Genomic DNA, 18,458 nt, shown 5'->3' on the forward strand with positions numbered 1-18,458 from the left:
TGTTTTTCTCACCAGTCTTGTGTGTGACTCTCACTCTGTTTCATCTTAAACCAAACCAGGCAACATGTATCTGTGCTTTTCATTTCAGGTGCTTGATTATGCATATAGAGGCAGAGCCAGCGCTCTGCTGTATATAGAGTTTGATATCTACAATATAACTGCCAAATGCCCGTGTAAGCAAATAATATGTGAGAGTGTGATTGCATTGACGGGGATATACGACCGTAAATCTTTAAGCCCGTTTCCGTGGCGAATAAATCACCAGTTGCACTTTTTTTTTTTTTCCCCCGCAGAGATATTTATTTATTAATCTTTAGTATTTAGCCTTTTCCTCCACCTGGCACATGCAGCAGGAATGGATAACTCATATGCATCACTTCATTAGATGCTCTGTGTTAGGTGAGAGAGGCTGGGGTTTGTAATGATGCAGTAATTGGAGTTTTGGTTGATAAATCTAAGCTCTAAAATTACTCCCCTCACATAATGTGAGCCTCGGCACTGTAAGTAAATCTTAAACTGATTAAGTTAGCATGAACCAGGCAATCACAAAGATGGCACCCATCCAAAGGAGGAGAGAAAAGGCAGAGTCTTTAGTCTTTGTGTTGTTTTACCGCTCCCATGAAGGCTGGCAAATGGGCTTAAGAAGGTCCACGCTGAAAGATGAGGTCAGATATATGTGTTTTCTGCATTGGGAGCGGGCCGGTAATGTCATCGTAATTTAAGCCACAGAATAATTGAGATATATGGCGTGTCGGAAGGACTTCCATTAGGCTGTTTGGAGTTTTTGTTACTGGAGACAAGGGTGTGGCAGCCGTTGAAGTCTGTTTCCCGCTCTTGAAGACTTTTAATGTACGCAGACATTAAATCGAACACGATTTTTTAAAGAAAACACACAAACATTTGCAGGCGGGAGAAGGCGGCGGCTTCTGTAGTTCAAGGGCAGGATTTTTCCATTTCACCTGTGACTTTTCAATCTCATTAAGGTGGAGCTCAATTTAATTAACGTGTGGGTGTTATTTTACGGTTTCGTAAACTGTAATTGCGAGGAAACTGCCGCCGTTCAGCAGGAAAACGACGCGTTCTCTATTAAAAGTCTCTATTAAAGTTGGAAACAAAGTGAAGCTGCTGCTACTACAGATCATTAGATTTGGATTTACCTCTGAGAATAGCCTCAGGGTCAGATCTTGAGGTGTATGAAATTGATATTTCTGTGGCGAGGATGAATCGCTGCTGTAAGTCAGGTATTAGTCCATTAAAGAAGAACAATAAGGCATCAATATGCATAGAATTAAATTAATGGTGGTGGGTTTATCTCCCCATCCCAGACGCATCCTTAAAAGACACAGTATAATGTATGACCTGACCTTCAAATGCCAGGAGAGTGTTGGGCAATAAACTGCCAATATTTGTGGCTTAATGGCGTCAGATGACTTTTACTGTAATTGGAATGGCAGCGAAACAGCTGGGCTGTTTCAAGGCGGAGGTCTGAGACTATCACTGACTCCGAATGGTCTCAGGGAGAGCGTTTAACCCCACAGGGGGCCTCTGCCACAGCCATGGGGATGCAAGTGTAGGTAAACACAGGGAAGAAGACATTTACATTGACTTTGATTGTGTGAATGCTTAGTAAGCAAATTGATACCAAAATGTTCAGCTCTTTTAGGACATTACTGCTTGTACTTTTGGTATTCATAAACTTTGTAGTTTTAAAAATATTGAGCAAAATGTCCCCCATAGAGAGATGAATGAGAAAGTCTTCGAATTTCAAATTTTAAGTACAATAGCAACAAGTTTTAAATATATCCATGGGCTATGTTTTCATCTTTTATAGTAATGTTGCAAACATTCAGACACAGACAATTTTTTAGCAACATGCTAACGTTTTTGACTAATTTGTTATCTACTGGGGTATTTTAGGCTAATTTAAAGATTAGCTTCTATTTTAGCAACATGCTAACGTTTTTGACCAATTTAGTAAGTTTAGGCTGTTTTGGAGTTTAGCTAGTATTTAAAGCAACAGGCTAAAACTTTTTTTGGCTAGTTCAGCATCTACTTCTTTTATGCTAATTTGGAATTTAGCAATTATTTTAGCAACACACTAGTGTTTTTTACTGAGGTTTTTATTGGCTAATTTAGACTTTAGCTTTTATTTTAGCAACAGGCTATGGTTTTCTTTTACTTATTTAGGAATGTTAGGCTATTTTGTATTTCAGCTACTTTTTAAAGCAATGAGTCAGAATTATTTTGGTTAATTTGGCATCTACTGGAGTTTTTTTTACGCTAATTTGGAGTTTAGCAAATATTTTTGACTACTTTGTGATCTACTGTTTTTTTTTTAGCTCATTTAGAGTTTAGCTTCTATTTTAGCAACATGCTAACGTTTTTGACTAATTTAGTTTACTGAGAAATTGTAGGCTTTTTTGGATAATTTAAGCCACTGCTAGCTTTTTTGGCTAATTTGGCATCTACTGAGGTTTTAAAAATGCTATTTGGAGTTTATCAAATATTTTAGCAGGATGCTAACGCTTTTGGCTAATTTACTATCTACTGAGGCTTTTATAAGCTAATTTAGAGTTTAGCTCCTATTTTAGCAACACGCTAATGTTTTTGAGTCATTTAGTTTACTGAGGAATTGTATTCTGTTTTGAAGTTTAGCTAGTACTTAAGCAAGTGCTAGCTTTTTTTTTTGGCCAATTTGGCTTCTACTGAGGTTTTTATGCTAATTTGGAGTTTAGGAAATATTTTAGCAACATACAAACATTTTTGGCTAATTTGTTATCTACTGAGGTATTTATAGGGCAATTTAGAGATTAGCTTCTAATTTAGCAACAGTCTAGTTTTTTACTTATTTAGGAATTTTAGGCTGTTTTGGAGTTTAGCTAGTATTCAAAGCAATGAGCTAGAATTTTTTTTTTTTTTTTTTCTAAATTGGCATGTATTACAGTTTCTTGGGCTAATTTGGAGTTTATCTCACATTTAAGCAACACACTAAATATCTTTGCAAAATGTGCATGTATTGTGGATTTTTAGGCAATTTTACCACATTTTTTCAGTAATTTAGGTCAACTTCAGCCTCCTTTAATAGTTCTTTAATGAAATGTTCAATCTTTTAGCATATTTAACATTTTTGCAAATAGTTTACACCAATTAAAGTAAATTTTGTCACAATTTTCAGGAAAAAGCTTCACCATCTTCAGCAAAAGGCATTCACGGTAGCATTATCGCAGGTAATGCAACTATTCTAGTTAAAAGTTATGGCGTGCGAGATCAAATCTTGCATCCAGATGGATATTACTCACCGGCTGAAATGAGAAAAAATTACCCTTTGTCATTCCCCACAATAACACACTTTGTACTTTTTGAATTATGCGCTGGATGTGCCATTTCTCAAGTATGAAGCACAAATAAACAGCGCTGGAGTGGATGGCGTGGTTAATCAGAAGCGCTCACATGTTGGACTTGGTTATTTCTGACTGGAAAACCCACTTACTGCCTCTGATGGAACGAGCCTCTTGTCTGCAACATCTGCCTTGTTCTAGCTCCTTAACAATTTCACTGTTTATTATTTCTGGAAGAATCTTGTTTGCCGTTAACGTCTTTGGGTGTATTTATTGCATACGGTGGTGGCGTCCATACTGTAAGATGATGGATCACTGGAGCTGAAAGCTGATTACAAGCTTGATTTACTGCAGGGCAGCACTTAAATCATTCAACTCAGCCTGGTGTGAGATTGCAACATTTTTCATGTTTAGACAACTGGTCTTGGAGCATTGAGAGCAAAAATAGTCAGAATGCCTCATATGAGCAGAGTTTTCTTGATTCGATTTGGATTCTTTCATGCTGTTCTTCTCTGTGTTAGGTGAGAAAGTCTTCAGGGGTCAAGTCGCCCGCACAGCCTTCCGCCACGATCGCTACCAGTTTCCTCCCTGGCAGAACAGCCGAGATCTTTCCTCTCCGCTGCAGCCCGGCAGCAGCAGGAGCTCCAGCCCCAAAGCCAGACCCCGATCCAGGGAGGACTGGAGCCCGGCGGCCGGTCACTACGTCAACCCGGAGGAGAAGACCCTGCTGGCCAACAAGAAGTCTGAGGCGGCGGACCGAGACGCAGGAGACGGCCCTCCAACCAGGAAGTCCCAGTACGAGCCTCTGGATCTGTCCGTCCGTCCGGACTCTCACGCCGCCGTCCTCATGCAGATGTCTGGCCTTTTCAGTAACGGAGTCGTGTCCTCCGTCAGCCGCGGGCTACAAAGTTCGGCTGAGCTCAGCAAGAAACCCGCATACCAGCGTGACCTTTTGGTACCGGGACCGAACGAGGAGACGACCTCACAGAACATCGAAGGTCGAGACTACGAGGGCGACTTCCAAGAAGACAGAAGTGATGATGACGATGATGCCAGGTGGAAGAAGCTGAAACAGGAGGCGGGACAGGAAGGACCGGCGGACAGGAAGCCGGGAAGAGCCCAGATGGACCCGCTCCAGCACCAGGGGGTCCTGCTCTCCTTCCTCAGGTCCCAGGGGGGTCTAAGCAGCACGCCCGGCGGCGCACTCAAACCCGGAGTGAACGGAAACATGGAGAAAGATGTGGCATCAGGTGAGAAGACCCCAACTGTCAAACGTTGCACATTTTCAGGGCTCTACTGCCACCTAGTGGGCACTTCCCGCCATCTCGTTATGGGCTGACGGATGCCTCGCTCCTCCGTAGTGCGAGAGAAGTTGGCAAACGTCCCTCTTGTTTATGACATGTGACATTGTCATCCGCGAGGGTTCTGCCGCAGACTTCCAAAAAAGGTTTTTTGGCAGCATGGCAGCCCTCATCAGCGAGCAGCGGGAGTGTGAAGAGCGAGTGTGAGTGTGTGTGAATCATGCCAATTATGAACAGCACACTTCCTTTTTACTTATAGCACTTGAGTCTTTTTTTCCCCCCCTCCTCCTTCTCCTTCCAGATCTCGTCTCTGATCTCCCAAATAAGAGCTAAATAAGACACAGGTGCGTGGCACTGATTCCCTCCACTCTTTAAAGCGAGATACAATCTCTTCGTGTGATGGGTTACAAATCGCCAAGCGGATGGAGAGGAGAGGCTGAAGATCTGGTGCTGGTGTGATGTGCTTGCCGAGTGCAGATTTAATAATGCTGTCTCTCAGGAGAGGGAATCCAACAGCTGGGGTCTTTGATATGCATGTATTATGAGTGCAACATGATACACCTTCCCTCTGATCCCCCTCTTCTTCAGAAACTCAATATGTTCATGTGAAAGACAGGAAAGTGCCTGTCAACTCCATTAGGGATTAACATCTGTTCCCCTTCTTTATGATTCCAACAGCAAGATGTAATTTTCTATTTGATTGTACAGATGGTTATTATAAATCCCCCCCCCCACTGTCAAAGCCCTCAAACTGTGTTTCTTCCTTTTGTTGTCGATGAAAAATCTCCTGAATTTGGCACAAAGTTTCTGCCGATTTTCCAGATTTCTGCCTTATTGATCCCTTTCAACAGCTGTCAGTCACACCGATGAGTAAGTGACATTGAAGCTCCGCGGAGCGACCTCCAAAAGTGAAGGAAGCAGGTGGCGCGGCGGTCTGTCCTGTCGATGCTGATGACCAGGTGGCGTTGTCACGGAGCTGTCTCCCGTTGCCCCCGTCCTCGCCGCGCTGTGTGGCACGCAGAGTGGCACGGTGACATATTGCCGGGCAGTTTGGACATGGAGTGATGTGCTTGTGATGACAGTTCAGGTCGACTCCAATGTGCCAGCAGTGGTAATTGGCCAGATGGTGACCTCTGCTTGAACCTGTCTGCATGCTCATTAGTCTCACTGAGCTTTGTGTCTTGAGTGCTCACTTGATGGTGCGATGTGTGGCGTCGACCACTAGATGGCGGCATTCACCACGGTTAGGAGGGCATGCAACTGCCAGGAAAGCACAAACATTTGAGGAGGAACTTCCTTTCAGTTTGAAAGTCTGGTTTTGGTTTGCATTTTTGAGTATTTATGAATTCAAATCATGAATCAGAAGCAGACGAAAAAAGAAAAAGATTGTATTTGTGACTCTGGGCGGGGCCACAAGCTCCCTGTTCCAGACAAATAGATCCATGAACATCTTTGTTTAGTGATTTTTGGCACATAAAAACTCAGACACACTTTCAGCGATTTCAGCTATCTTAGTATCAAAACATTTATCTCGTTCAGGACATTACAGCTCGTATTTTTTGTATTCATTAACTTTATTGCTTTTTAAATATTGAGCAAAATACATAGGAAATGAAAAAGAAAGTCTTCAATTGTCAGTTTTAAGCAGACTAGATATATAGCATTACCTTCGATAATACTAGTGTGAATGCTGTAAGCTGAAGATCAAGATGCTACAGCTGATAGCTAAAAATGCTAAAGTTGATAGCCGAAAATGCTGAGGCCCAAAGCTTGCTGTAATACAGCTAAATGCCAAATTAGCCACAAAAAAACTAGCAGCAAAACAGCTAACATATTGTTAAAATATTAGTTGAATTTTAAATTAGCCAAAAAAAGCTAGCGTATTGTTAAAATATTAGCTAAACTCCAAATTATCATTAAAAAACTGGAAAAAAATGTCTAATTTTGCCAAAACAGCTAGCATAATGCTAAATTAAAAGCTACACTTCAAATTACCCAAAAGATTCAAGTAGTGGCTGAATATTTTTAAGTTTGAATGGTGTCTCTAGCTGAAAGTATGTGGAAGTTCACAAGTCTTGAAGTGCACAAAGTTTTTGAAAGATTTGAGAATTTTCTCATTAATTTCCTATGGGGCATATTTTGCTCAATATTTCAAAAACTATCTAGTTTATGAATATCTAAAGAACAAGCAGTAATGTTCTGAACGAGCTGAACAATTTGAATTTGAATCAAGATTCCTGAAATTGTTAAAAGCTGGATTGAGTTTTTATGTGTCAAGAAACGTAAAGATGCAGGAGAATCACTACAGTGTGAATGCTGAGCCTTTAAATATATCCATGGGTTATGTTTTTATCTTTCATTTTCTAGTAATTAAAAAAAATATATTAATATTAATACTAATATTTTAGCAAAACAACACGCTTTCGTCTAATTTGTGATCTACTGGGTTTTTTAGGCCAATTTAGAGTTTAGCATCTATTTTAGCAACAGGCTAACATTTTTACAAATTTAGTTTAGCTAGTATTCAAGCATTGTTCTAGCTTTTTTGGCTCAGTTGGCCTCTACTGAGATTTTTTATGCCAATTTTCAGTTTAGCTAATATTTGAGGAGCATGCTAACGTTTTTGGCTAATTTGTTATCTACTGATGTTTTTTTTTTAAGGCTAATTTAGAGTTTAGCTTCTATTTTAGCAACAGTAATGTTTTTAACTAATTTATTTTACCGAGGAATTTTAGGCTATTTTAGAGTTTAGCTATTATTTAAGCAACAAGCTAGCTTTTTTTTGGCAAATTTGGCATCTACTGAGGTTTTTTTGGGGGCTAATTCGGAGTTTAGCTAATACGTAAGCAACACACAAAACAATTTTTGCAAAACCAAAAATTTTAAGCCATTTTACTGTAACTTTTTCAGAAATGTAGGTCAACTTCAGCGCTCTTTCATAGTTCTTTATCAAAATTTCCATTCTTTTAGCAAATTTAACATTTTGCAAATAGCTTTTGAATTTCAGAAAATCCCTTCAGAAATTAAATTGTGTCATTTTCAGCAAAAAGCTTCAGCATCTTCAGCAACTATTTTCAGTTGCAGGTAATGCAACTTTTCTAGTTCTCCTTTGAGTGCTCCAATATTTTTGCACCAGTAAGATGAAGGTGTGGGGAGTTGTAAGCTAGCAGGAGAATGCATTAACATATAGATGATGGGAAGTGAGGGCGGGCTTCACTCAGAGGTGAATTTCTAATGAACTCCTGCTGCTCTGCAGAAGAAAACGACTTTTTAGATTTTTGGCTAATAATCATAATTATTACCACTGGAAACGCTTTGAAAATAGATCAAAAGATGATCGCAGTGAGACTTTAAATTGTGGAAAAATATGAAAATGGAAGAGATTAAATCAGATCTCTTTGGTGGCTCCAGATTGAGAAGCATGAGAACGAGCGAATATGAGAAGATCGATAAAGAAAGGATTAAGAATGAAAGAACCACGGAGGGCAGAGGGAGAGAAAGGGCCCTGATTTGAAAGGTTGAAAGGGGTGAGTCATTATCTCATTGTCTGACCTCTGGGTACCCTCCGCAGAGAGGGCCGACACAGACCCAGAGAAAAGGAAAGAGAAAAGAAGCCAGGAAGATCCCCATAGATGGAGATGGATGGAGCGACAGCGAGGTGAAAGAGGAGCGCTTGTGCGGCTGTCTCCGCGAGCAGATGTCGTTGGAGGGCAGCGAGAGGGCAGCGCGGCCTGCCTTTGTGCCGCGCTTCTCCCCATAGAGATAATGAAGGGTGGAGCTCTGGGAAGGATGTGCAGTCATCACTCACTGTCTGTGCGCCATCAGAGCCCAGCCCGGTGTCATCCGTCACCATTCAGCTCCTCTGGCCCCCGCGGGCCCCGCCACTGTCATCATGGTCATTATCTCGGCCCGAGACGCATTCTCATCGCAGCCACACACAAACACAGGGAGACGTGTGCACAGGTGCAGACGTACACGCAGCAAATACTCCCGTTTGAAATATGTCCTCGCTTAAAAGTGACTTTATTCTAAGATGATGAGTTTTCCCTTTTTTGTGTTTAGCTAGCTTAGCTTAGTTTAGCGAGACGGTTCATACTTTCTATTTGCTGGGATCTCAATGTCTTTAGTTTATGCTGGGATGTTTCTCACTCTGCAAACCAGAACATATTGCTGCTCTGTTCTAAGAAAATCTCTAAAGCAAAATAAAAAACATGACTAGAGATACTTTTGATGTTATCATTTTTATCATAAATTAGAAAGTTGGGAATATTTCTTCTTTTTTCCCAGTTTTACTATGAGTTCATTAATATTCTTTTTAACTAAAAAATGCTCTAAAAATGTTTTATTTCAAATCTTAACATCCTCTTGTAAAAAGTAACCCATTTAATAGTACTACACGCATATTTATAAATACTAAAAGTGAGGTACTTTTTAGTTACTATATATGCCTTAAATGTTTAGTCAGAAGACTACTTACTGTACTGTACATACATAAACTATAGTATACTTGTACCTATACTCTAGTATGGTTAATAAAACAAAGTTTTACTACTTCTTGCTGAGGGATCCACATCTCAAGTGTGTCCTCAAGCTTCCCGATTCTTCAGAAATATTTGGTTTGTACAAACTTTCAGTTTACTTTTTCTTATGCAAAATTGATATTTTTTACCCTTTAACTGCCTGCTCAATCTAATGGTGGGAAACATTTAGAAAACATTTTTTTTTTAAATATTGTGTGTATTATTATCCAATGTACGGAGCCCCTAAAGGGACATAAAATAAAATAAAAATAAATTAATATTTGTTTTGGAAATTTTTTTTAACTTTAATTTTTAGAAAATAAAAGTCAGTTACTATCTGGTGCACACCAGTTACTAACCAAAACATTATTTTTTCCTAAAAAATTGAATTAAAAAAATTGTGGATAGCTATCTATGTACTTTTAGGGATTTTTTTTAATTCAATGTCTCTTTTCCGTATCAAGGCAATAAGCAGTAAAAAAATATATTTTTGGGTGATTTTTTTGGGTAGTTAAAGGGTTTGGGACATGAAAATAGGAAAATTATACCAGCAGATTATTCAATCTGTAAAACAATTCCCATAGATTTGAATTAAGGAACAAAATGTTAAAGTAGTCAAAAATTTCTTGAATGTTAGGAATCGTTTCAACCAAAACTGGTTTCATCAGCTACATTTATATGGAGTCAAATCAGGTTCAGCTTAAAGTGAGTGAAAAACCAAACGGTAAATTTGACCGTTTCTTCCCAGCGACAGCCGTTCTGGAGCCACTGACATGAATAGAGATGGACAAAACGAGGCTGTTACCTCGAGTTCCAACGAAATGAAGTCGATTCTGGGACCAAATGACATTAGCAAGAAGTGAGCTTGTTTAAGTCCACCCCCTTCCACTGAGAGCGACAGACTCTGTCAATCAAACCTTCAAGTTGGGGATCTGATTGGTCAGTTTCTAACTTGAATAACTTGTGATAAAGAAAATGAAAAAAAATGAAAAATGAAAGAAAATGTTGAGAAGAATATATCAGAGCAAGAGGGGCTGTAATAACTGTCCATTTCTCAATAGAAGTCTATGGGACTTTGGCCTTTTTGAAACCAGCGGAAACTTCCTATTTGGAACACGAGAGGGGAGGGGTGAGATGTCCAGTAGTTATACAGTCTATGATCAACTTAAAAAAGCCTGAAATTAAAACGTTAATTAAGAACTGAAAACAAAGAGGGAGAAAAATGAAAGAAGAAAAGTTGAAAATATGAAACAGCAGCTTTTATTACTAAACATGATTTTTCATTTGATAACAGTTTTAGGTTTAGTTTTTTTGTTTCAAATTTAGAATTTAAAAGGTATTTTCCTCAAATTACATTTTTTAAACATTCAAAACTTCTTTTAAGTTTACTATGTGTTATTTTAAGTTTTAAACTGCTTTCCTTCATTGTAAGCTGATCCTGATTTGACCCTTTTGTCATCATCCATGATGAGTTCATCAGTTTAAGTTTTTTTTTTTTTTTTATATCAGTTAAAAAACCCAATTCCAATCATCTTTGGACCCATTTCCTAATCGTTCTCAGAGGTCTTTTAATTATAATGATGCTGTTTTTAGCCAAAATCGAAAAACTTGTGTCGTTTTCTAGGACATAGTTTCTGCAGGGCGGCAGTAGTTCATCAGAAATTCACCTCTGACTTGTTGATGTGGAGTAAGCCTGTACGGATTTCCCATCATGCCTTTGTTCACACTCTTTTGTGCTAGCTTGCAGCCCCAACTTAACATTAGGGGTGCAAGAGAAATGGTGACCAATATTGTTTCTATGCAGCCGTACAGTTTAGATCCAGATTCCAGCTCAGACGAGGAAAACAAAGACGTTCATGGATCTGTTTGTCTGTGGGTGGAAGCATCAAGAGGGAAAAGTCGCAAATATGACCTTATTCTAACGGCATTTGCTCCTTATTTGCTACAATTTGAACAAAAGGACACTCAGAATAGAAATAAAAGCTTAATTTTTCCAGAAAGATGCTACATAAACATGTTAAAAACTCAATTTTTAATGGCGTGAACGGTTTTCCCTCAAAGCGCTCCAACATGCTGCTGAGATCTCCAGTCAAAACCCCTCAGAAGATCTTGTTTTCGTGCTGTGGACTCGGTGCTCTGGTGCAGGTTTGCATCTGACTGCCGTTGATGTGAGGCTGCGGTTGGAGCAGCTTGTGAACGGAGGATCATGTGGTGCAGAGATGGATGGCTGGGATCCCACCGCTGTCTCCTCTAATTGTAAAATATTAGTTACATTAGACTCCGGCCTGTGATTAATGGAACTTATTTGTAGGTTGCCCTCTCCCGGACCTCCTCACTCCTCCGGTGGGAGGAGGCAGAACAGCTGACTGCGAGGACGGACAGGAAAGCGAGGAGGGAGGGATGTAAACAGAAGACATTTTCGTCTTTGTGAGGAGCTTTGTGTCTGGCTGCCTTCACAAACAAGGCTGGTGCAAATCTGTTTGGTTTATCGAGTTGATGTGTGAAACTCGAGGAGGTGGGATGAAAGTGATGTGCTAAAAAAAAAAAGAAGTTTATTTTCTTCACTCCCCCTGATTGAAGCTGATGTGAAGTTCACAAACTTTGAGGAAGCTTTGGAAAAGCTGCCGCTCGGCGACGTCCTGATGGGATTCAGATGTGCCGGGCCTCTTCCTCTCTTTGTGCGATTCTTTTACGGCCATCAGGTTATTATACGCCGACAGATGGAGCAGTCCTTTTTATTGCTCACACCTTCTGTGAGTTTTGAATGCAGAGTTGGAGGTGAGCGTTCGGCGGCATACAGATGTCTGCTCTGATGAAGAGGAGAGCAGCAGACATGGGCGGGGGGAGGGGGGGGACTGCTGAGTTTTTGGGAAGTGATGTGAAATGACATCAGTACATGAGGGTTTACTGTAACTGTGAATCACGGAGGTGTCAGGCGCAGGGAAAAGGGAAGGAATAGAATCTCAGAAAAAGTGGAAGCAGAGAGGTAAAGAGGTTCTGTTTGGATCTTCGGCGTCACGCCGATTCTCAACTTCTGGAAGCCATTAGGCGAAGGCGTTCGAGGGTGCGTGCGTGGTTGTGTTCTGCGGCGGAGATGCGGCAGCTGCTAAAGACGTGGACGGACAGGAAGTTTTGGCACGCGCTCCCTCGCAGCTGCAGACGCCTGTCATTCCTCAACTCAACACGTGTGTGGGGGGGTGTTTATTTATCCCGCTGAGTCCCAATGAGCAAAAACTTGATGGTGAAAATACATCAGCTAATGAGGGACATCGTGTTTTTTATAGGGCTGGGAATCGATTAAAAAAATTTACAAATTAACTGTAAACCTGGGAAAAAAATGTATCGCCAAATTAATCGTGTTTCTTTTTACAGTATTTGCCAACGACGGAGTATTAGGGCCGAATTTAATACGAATTTAATAATCTCGTAAATGTACGAAAAAAAAGTCGCAACTGCTAAATAACGTTGTATATTTACGTCATATATATTATGTCGTATATTTATATCATTAAAAGTCATAGGCTAAATGTATGACTTTTTTTCTTGTACATTTAAGACTTTTAATCTAATAAATTTACGCAATTTAAAGTTGTACATTTAAAAAATACTTGTAGATTTACGAGATTAAAAGTCCTAAATTTACGAAAAAAACAGTTGTAACTGCTAGATTATGTCATATATTTACGTTGTATATATTAAGTTGTATATTTATGACTTTAGAAGTCATAGGCTGAATGTATTATTTTTTTCTCTTACATTTAAGACTTTTAATGTTGTAAATTTATGAGAGTTAAAGTTGTAAATTTACGAGAAAAAAAACTCGTAGATTTACGAGATTAAAAGTCGTAAATTTAGGAATAAAAAGGTGCAACTGCTAAATGATGTTGTATATTTACGTCGTCTATATTCAGTCGTTTAATTATGACTTTAAAAGTCATAGACTAAATGTATAACTTTTTTTCTTGTACGTTTAAGAATTTTAGTCTCATAAATTTATGCAATTCAAAGTTGTACATTTACCAGCAAAATACTCGTAGATTTACTAGATTAAAAATGGTCAATTTACGGGATTAAAAGTCGTAAACTCACGAAAAAAATTGTTGTAACTGCTACATTATGTCATATATTTACGTCGTACATATTAAGTTGTATATTTACGACTTTAAAAGTCATTGGCTAAATGCATGACTTTTTTCTCGTACATTTAAGACTTTTAATGTTGTACATTTACGAGAAAAAAAAACTCGTAGATTTACGAGATTAAAAGTCGTAAATTTACGAGAAAAAAAAACCTGTAAGATTTACGAGATTAAAAGTCGTGAATTTAGGAATAAAAAGGCGCAACTGCTAAATGATGTTGTATATTTAGGTTGTCTATATTCAGTCATTTATTTATGACTTTAAAAGTCATAGGCTAAATGTATGACTTTTTTCTCATACGTTTACGAGATTTAAAGTTGTAAATTTACGACAAAAAAAACTTGTAGATTTACGAGAATAAAAGTCGTTAATTTATAAGAAAAAAACTCCTAGACTTACAAGAATAAAAGTGGTAAATTTACGAGATTTAAAGTCGTAAACTAACGAGAAAATAACCAAAGTTGTCCGTTTATCAGAGGGTTAGGGTTGAAGATGAAAGACGTGGAGCATCTTGTGAATATTTATTTCCAGCCTTTCGCCGACTCAAAATCAAATTATCAGTGAAGCTGACTTTCCGGGTTTGGAGTCGGTAATGCAGAGTTTTATATGTAAATTAAAAGATCGGAGACGCACTTTATTTTGCCCTTTCATTCTCATACCCAGAAGCCCTTTCGCCTCCTTACGTCATGTCTCTGCCATGCGCAGAAACCAAAGGAAAACGTAAACGGTGTTCCGTACGGCCCCTTCTCCAAAAGAAACATCCGTTTCAACACAAAAAAACAATGCAAGAACATTTAAAATTCCAAAAACTAGGTCCCTTCGGACGGAAGCGTCACAGAGTTGGAGATCTGGTCTTTCGCGAAGGAAGAAATAACTGGAAGGGGACAGCTGCGAGGATATCGACGGCTTCATCAACAGGAACTGCAGAGATCCTGCAAGCCGCCCATCAACGAATAAAACATAAATAAACTGTAAATCAAACAAAAAAACTTCCAAACATCTGAAACGTTTTAAACATTCAGTTGAGATCCAAGAAACTTTTCAAAGTTTAGTCGGTCTGTTTCAGCTCACGCCGTTCATTCGCTGGACTGTAGGCTCCCTTCCACTTTAATCTCATAAATTTAAGAGATTTTTTCTCGTAAATTTATGAGATTAAAACTCATAGATTTACAAGATTAAAAGTAATAAATTTACTAGATTCAAAGTTGTGATTTTACAAGGAACTTGTAATATTACTTTTTTGTAGTCTTAATGCTCTGCCAACCATTTATTATCTGCTAAGTGAAATTTACACACAAAACTGAACATTTAGCACATTTATTTTGAATTAAGACTTTCAGAATCTATTACTGTAATCACACTTTTGTGTTGTGTTAAAAACAAAATCTTTTACTAGGTAAATCTGATGTTTGAACAAAAACAGAAATTTTTCCTTCATTGCTAAAGTCTGAAATGTTAAAATTTATGAAGTGTTAACTCAGATATCCCACAAGTGTCATTTGGTCACACAAAAACAAATCAACAGTATGATAAGCACAACTCTAAAGACTTTTATATCTGCAGTATTACTCCAAGAAAACAGAAATGGTGACATACCGCCATAAAAAATGAATCTGCAGCCCTAAAAAAAAAAAGTCCCGGTTGCTGCTTGATATCACTGCGCAAGCTGCTTTAAAACAATGATTTCTTTCATCTTCTAGAAAAAAACCAAGCAGTAAGAGGTAAATTCTCTCTCTGAAGAGAAGCTTCATTTAACCAATCGTGGCGATCAGCATCTATATCACCTTTAATTGCCGCTCCATTCGACGCATGTCTTGTTACCGTGATAACACGCCAGACCACGGATCAAATAGTCCACTTTTTGTGAAAAAATGATCTAAACCAAAAAAATAACAAGATTAAAGTACAAAAAATTCTTTTGTAAATAACTATGGTGCAAGTGAGAAAAAAAACATACCCTACTTTGCTAGGATTTGTTTTGTCATAGTTGTCAGGCTGCGTTAGTCATTCTTACCAAATCTGATCATAATAAGATCCTGGAAAACACATCATTCCACTGTCCTCATTCATAAAAATCCCCCGATGAGTACGTGCTTACAGCGACAAACAGCTTCCTGTCTGCAGAATTCTTTTTTACTTTCTAAAGAAAAAGTAAAGCTGTGACTCTGATTTCAGAAAAGGCACACCCATAATAGACCAGCTGTTGGTCAAACACGTGACTTTGAAAAAGACAAAACTAACTCACTTTTCAGTCAAATGTAATGACTTAACAATAATTCTCTATTTTTTTGTTGAGTCATTTGATCTTGAAAACATTATTTCAAAACATGTTTTATTAGTTAACATCTTATTTTTTAAGCAGAGGTTTTGTTTGTGAGCGCTGAGTTTTGTTTTATTTGGCTCATCATAAGACAAATGGATTAAACAACAGCAAGACAGAAGTTTAAAAGAGGAAACGTTGATTTAATTGTAACTTTTTTTGACAAATTTATTTTGAAATGTGAAAATCAAGTCTTATTTTAAGATTATTTTAGTTGAGAAACAACAACATTTGGACTGTTGTAGCACTTAAAGATATATTTGAGAGGGAAAACAGAATAAAACATTCCTTTTTTGAGAATTAAGCACTTGTTTTAAGACATATTTCCAATTACCAGAGATATGTTACTGAATATGGAATGTTTGCTGCTAGTTTCAGAGTTTATTTTGGCCTAAAAAGGCGGGACATGTCTACTTATTTTAAAGTCTCTCACTGATTATCTTCTGATCTGTTTTCAAATCTTTCCCAGTGGTCTTTTAAGTATAATTATACAGTTTTCAACTAAAAACCTGCATCTTTTTCTACGACATAGTTTCTGCAGAGCGGCAAGAGTTCACTACAAATTCCCCTCAGAGTTGTGAGACTGTTGGCCCATTGCTGAAAGTTCCAAAGTGATTCTCCTGCTTCTTTCTGTTCATTTTTTGACACGTAAAAACTCAAACACACTTTCAGTGATTTCACTTTCGTTCAGCTCATTCAGGACATTAGTACTTGTACTTTTGGTGTTCATAAACTTAACAGTTTTTGAAATATTGAGCATAATATGCCGCATAGGAAATGAGAAATTGTTCAAATCCTTCAAAAACTTTGTGTAGTTTGAAACATATGAACTTCTGCATACTTTTAGATAGAGACACAATTCCCACTTCAAAATGTTAAGCGACTACTAGATTTTTTAGGCCAATTTAGCATTTAGCTTTTATTTTACATGCTAGCTGTTTTTGGCTAATTTAGACAAATTTACCTTTAAAAAAGTTGTTTAGGTAAATTTGAATCTTGGCTAATATGTTAGCATTATACTAGCTGTTTTGGGAAGAATTGTAACATTTCAAGATTTTTAGGCAAATTTGGAGTTTAGCTAAAATGTTAGCATTATGGTAGCTGTTTTGTGAAAAATGAGATTTTAAAAAGTATTTTAGGGAAATTTGATGTTTAGATAATACGTTAGCATTATGCTAGCTGTTTTGGGAAAATTGAAATTTGTACAAGTTCTTTAGGCAACTTTGGAATTTAGCTAATACGTTAGAATTATGCTAGCTGTTTAGGGAAAAATTTGACTTTTAAACAAGTTTTCTAGATAAATTTGAAGTTTAGCTTTTACGTCAACATTATGCTAGCTGTTTTGGGAAAATGGTAATATTTCAAGATCTTTCTGCAACTTTGGAGTTTAGCTAAAATGTTAACATTATGCTAGCTGTTTTGTGAAAAATGAGACTTTAAAAAGTATTTTAGGGAAATTTGATGTTTAGCTAATACGTTAGCATTATGCTAGCTGTTTTGGGAAAATGGTAATATTTCAAGATCTTTCGGCACATTTGGAGTTTAGATAATATGTTAGCATTATGCTAGCTGTTTCGTCAAAATTAGACTTTTTTTAAAAAGATTTTTATCCAAATTTGGAGTTTAACTAAAATGTTAGCATTATGCTAGCTGTTATGGTAAAATTAGAAATTTTTCTATTTTTTTTTTGGCTAGATTGGCTTTTAGCTAATATTTTTAGCAAGCTTTCAGTATCAGCATTTTCAGCCACCAGATCTTGCATCTTTAGCAGCTACATTCAGGTTACAACATTCACGCTTGAATTATCGCTGGTAATGCTATATATCTATATTTCTTTGTCCTCCATCATTAGAAAAAACATTTTTTTTTAAATCAGAGTGGGTTTTTAAGGAATCACTTCAATTCTATTAGTTCTATGGGCAGATTTGGCTCACTTATAACAAGTAAAAACATGTTTATTCTATATTTGTTAACTTGCTTTGACACACATTTTCTGTTTCCTTCCAGCCCGGAAGCCGTTCCAGTGCAGGTACTGTCCGTACAGCGCGTCCCAGAAGGGCAACCTGAAGACCCACGTCCTGTGCGTCCACCGCAAGCCCTTCGACAACAGCCTGTACCCCGACCGCCGCCTGCGACGCTCACACGCGCCCCCGGTGCCCCCCAGACTGCCCGTGGGTGTCGCGGGAGGCGACGGCGCGTCGGGAAGGGACAGCTCCACGTCGCTGTGTGGGACTTGATGTTGTCATGGCAACAGCAGATACAGACAGTTCTGATTACGGCTTTAGCTTCACCTTGAAGGGGTTTAGGATGATCGAGATCATTTTAACACCAAGATGTACATTCCAGTGTTTACTTGAAGAGCCACAATACGTATTTATCTGTAGCGAAAGACGCTGCCTATATGAATAAAGTCCGTTGTGATGTGACGTGTAGCGACGGTACCCGGTGCCATTTATTTGAGGATTTTTCTGTGTTTGTATGGATCTATCAGCCCAGCTCTCGTCTTATGGCGCGGCCGCCGCTCAAAGCGCTTGTTCTTTCATCCAGTAAATAACCTGTGTTGCTTTTTTTTTTTTTTTTTTTTTTGTAAATATGGCTCTATTTTCCTTCCAGTCCAGAAGTCTTGTCTATCTGTCAGGATGTGGTGCCAGATGTTGGGCCTTTAATCGCAGCAGATGTAATGAAGTAGAATGTTGCACATCGGAGCCTCCATTTGTTCTGGATTCCACTCCAGGGAAAAAGCTTCTCTCACATATAATTATTGCCCATTAACTCCTTTGCTTCATGCCCTGGTGCTGGAACAATGCTCAATTAAGGGGAACCGCCAATGAGGAAAAAC

General features: G+C 38.3%; 1 protein-coding gene across 3 annotated transcripts in view; it reads left to right on the top strand.

Annotated features, from left to right (window-relative positions):
* LOC112152352 (zinc finger protein 536) overlaps positions 1–18,224 on the top strand; it is a 40,903-nt gene extending 22,679 nt beyond the window's left edge. Inside the window, exons 2-4 of one of the 3 annotated variants that reach the window (XM_024281871.2) lie at positions 3,860–4,133; positions 4,209–4,588; positions 17,627–18,224. In XM_024281871.2, the coding sequence (XP_024137639.2) occupies positions 3,860–4,133; positions 4,209–4,588; positions 17,627–17,856 (884 nt within the window). In that variant the 3' untranslated portion in view covers positions 17,857–18,224. Of the gene's footprint in view, positions 1–3,859; positions 4,589–4,940; positions 4,984–17,626 lie in introns of all 3 variants that reach the window. The other 2 variants (XM_024281872.2, XM_036212582.1) reach the window with 2 other exon arrangements.
* The last annotated feature ends 234 nt before the right edge of the window (positions 18,225–18,458 follow it).

The sequence above is a fragment of the Oryzias melastigma genome, linkage group LG6 (genome assembly GCF_002922805.2).
Source record: "Oryzias melastigma strain HK-1 linkage group LG6, ASM292280v2, whole genome shotgun sequence".
In the NCBI taxonomy this organism is placed as follows: Eukaryota; Metazoa; Chordata; class Actinopteri; order Beloniformes; family Adrianichthyidae; genus Oryzias; species Oryzias melastigma.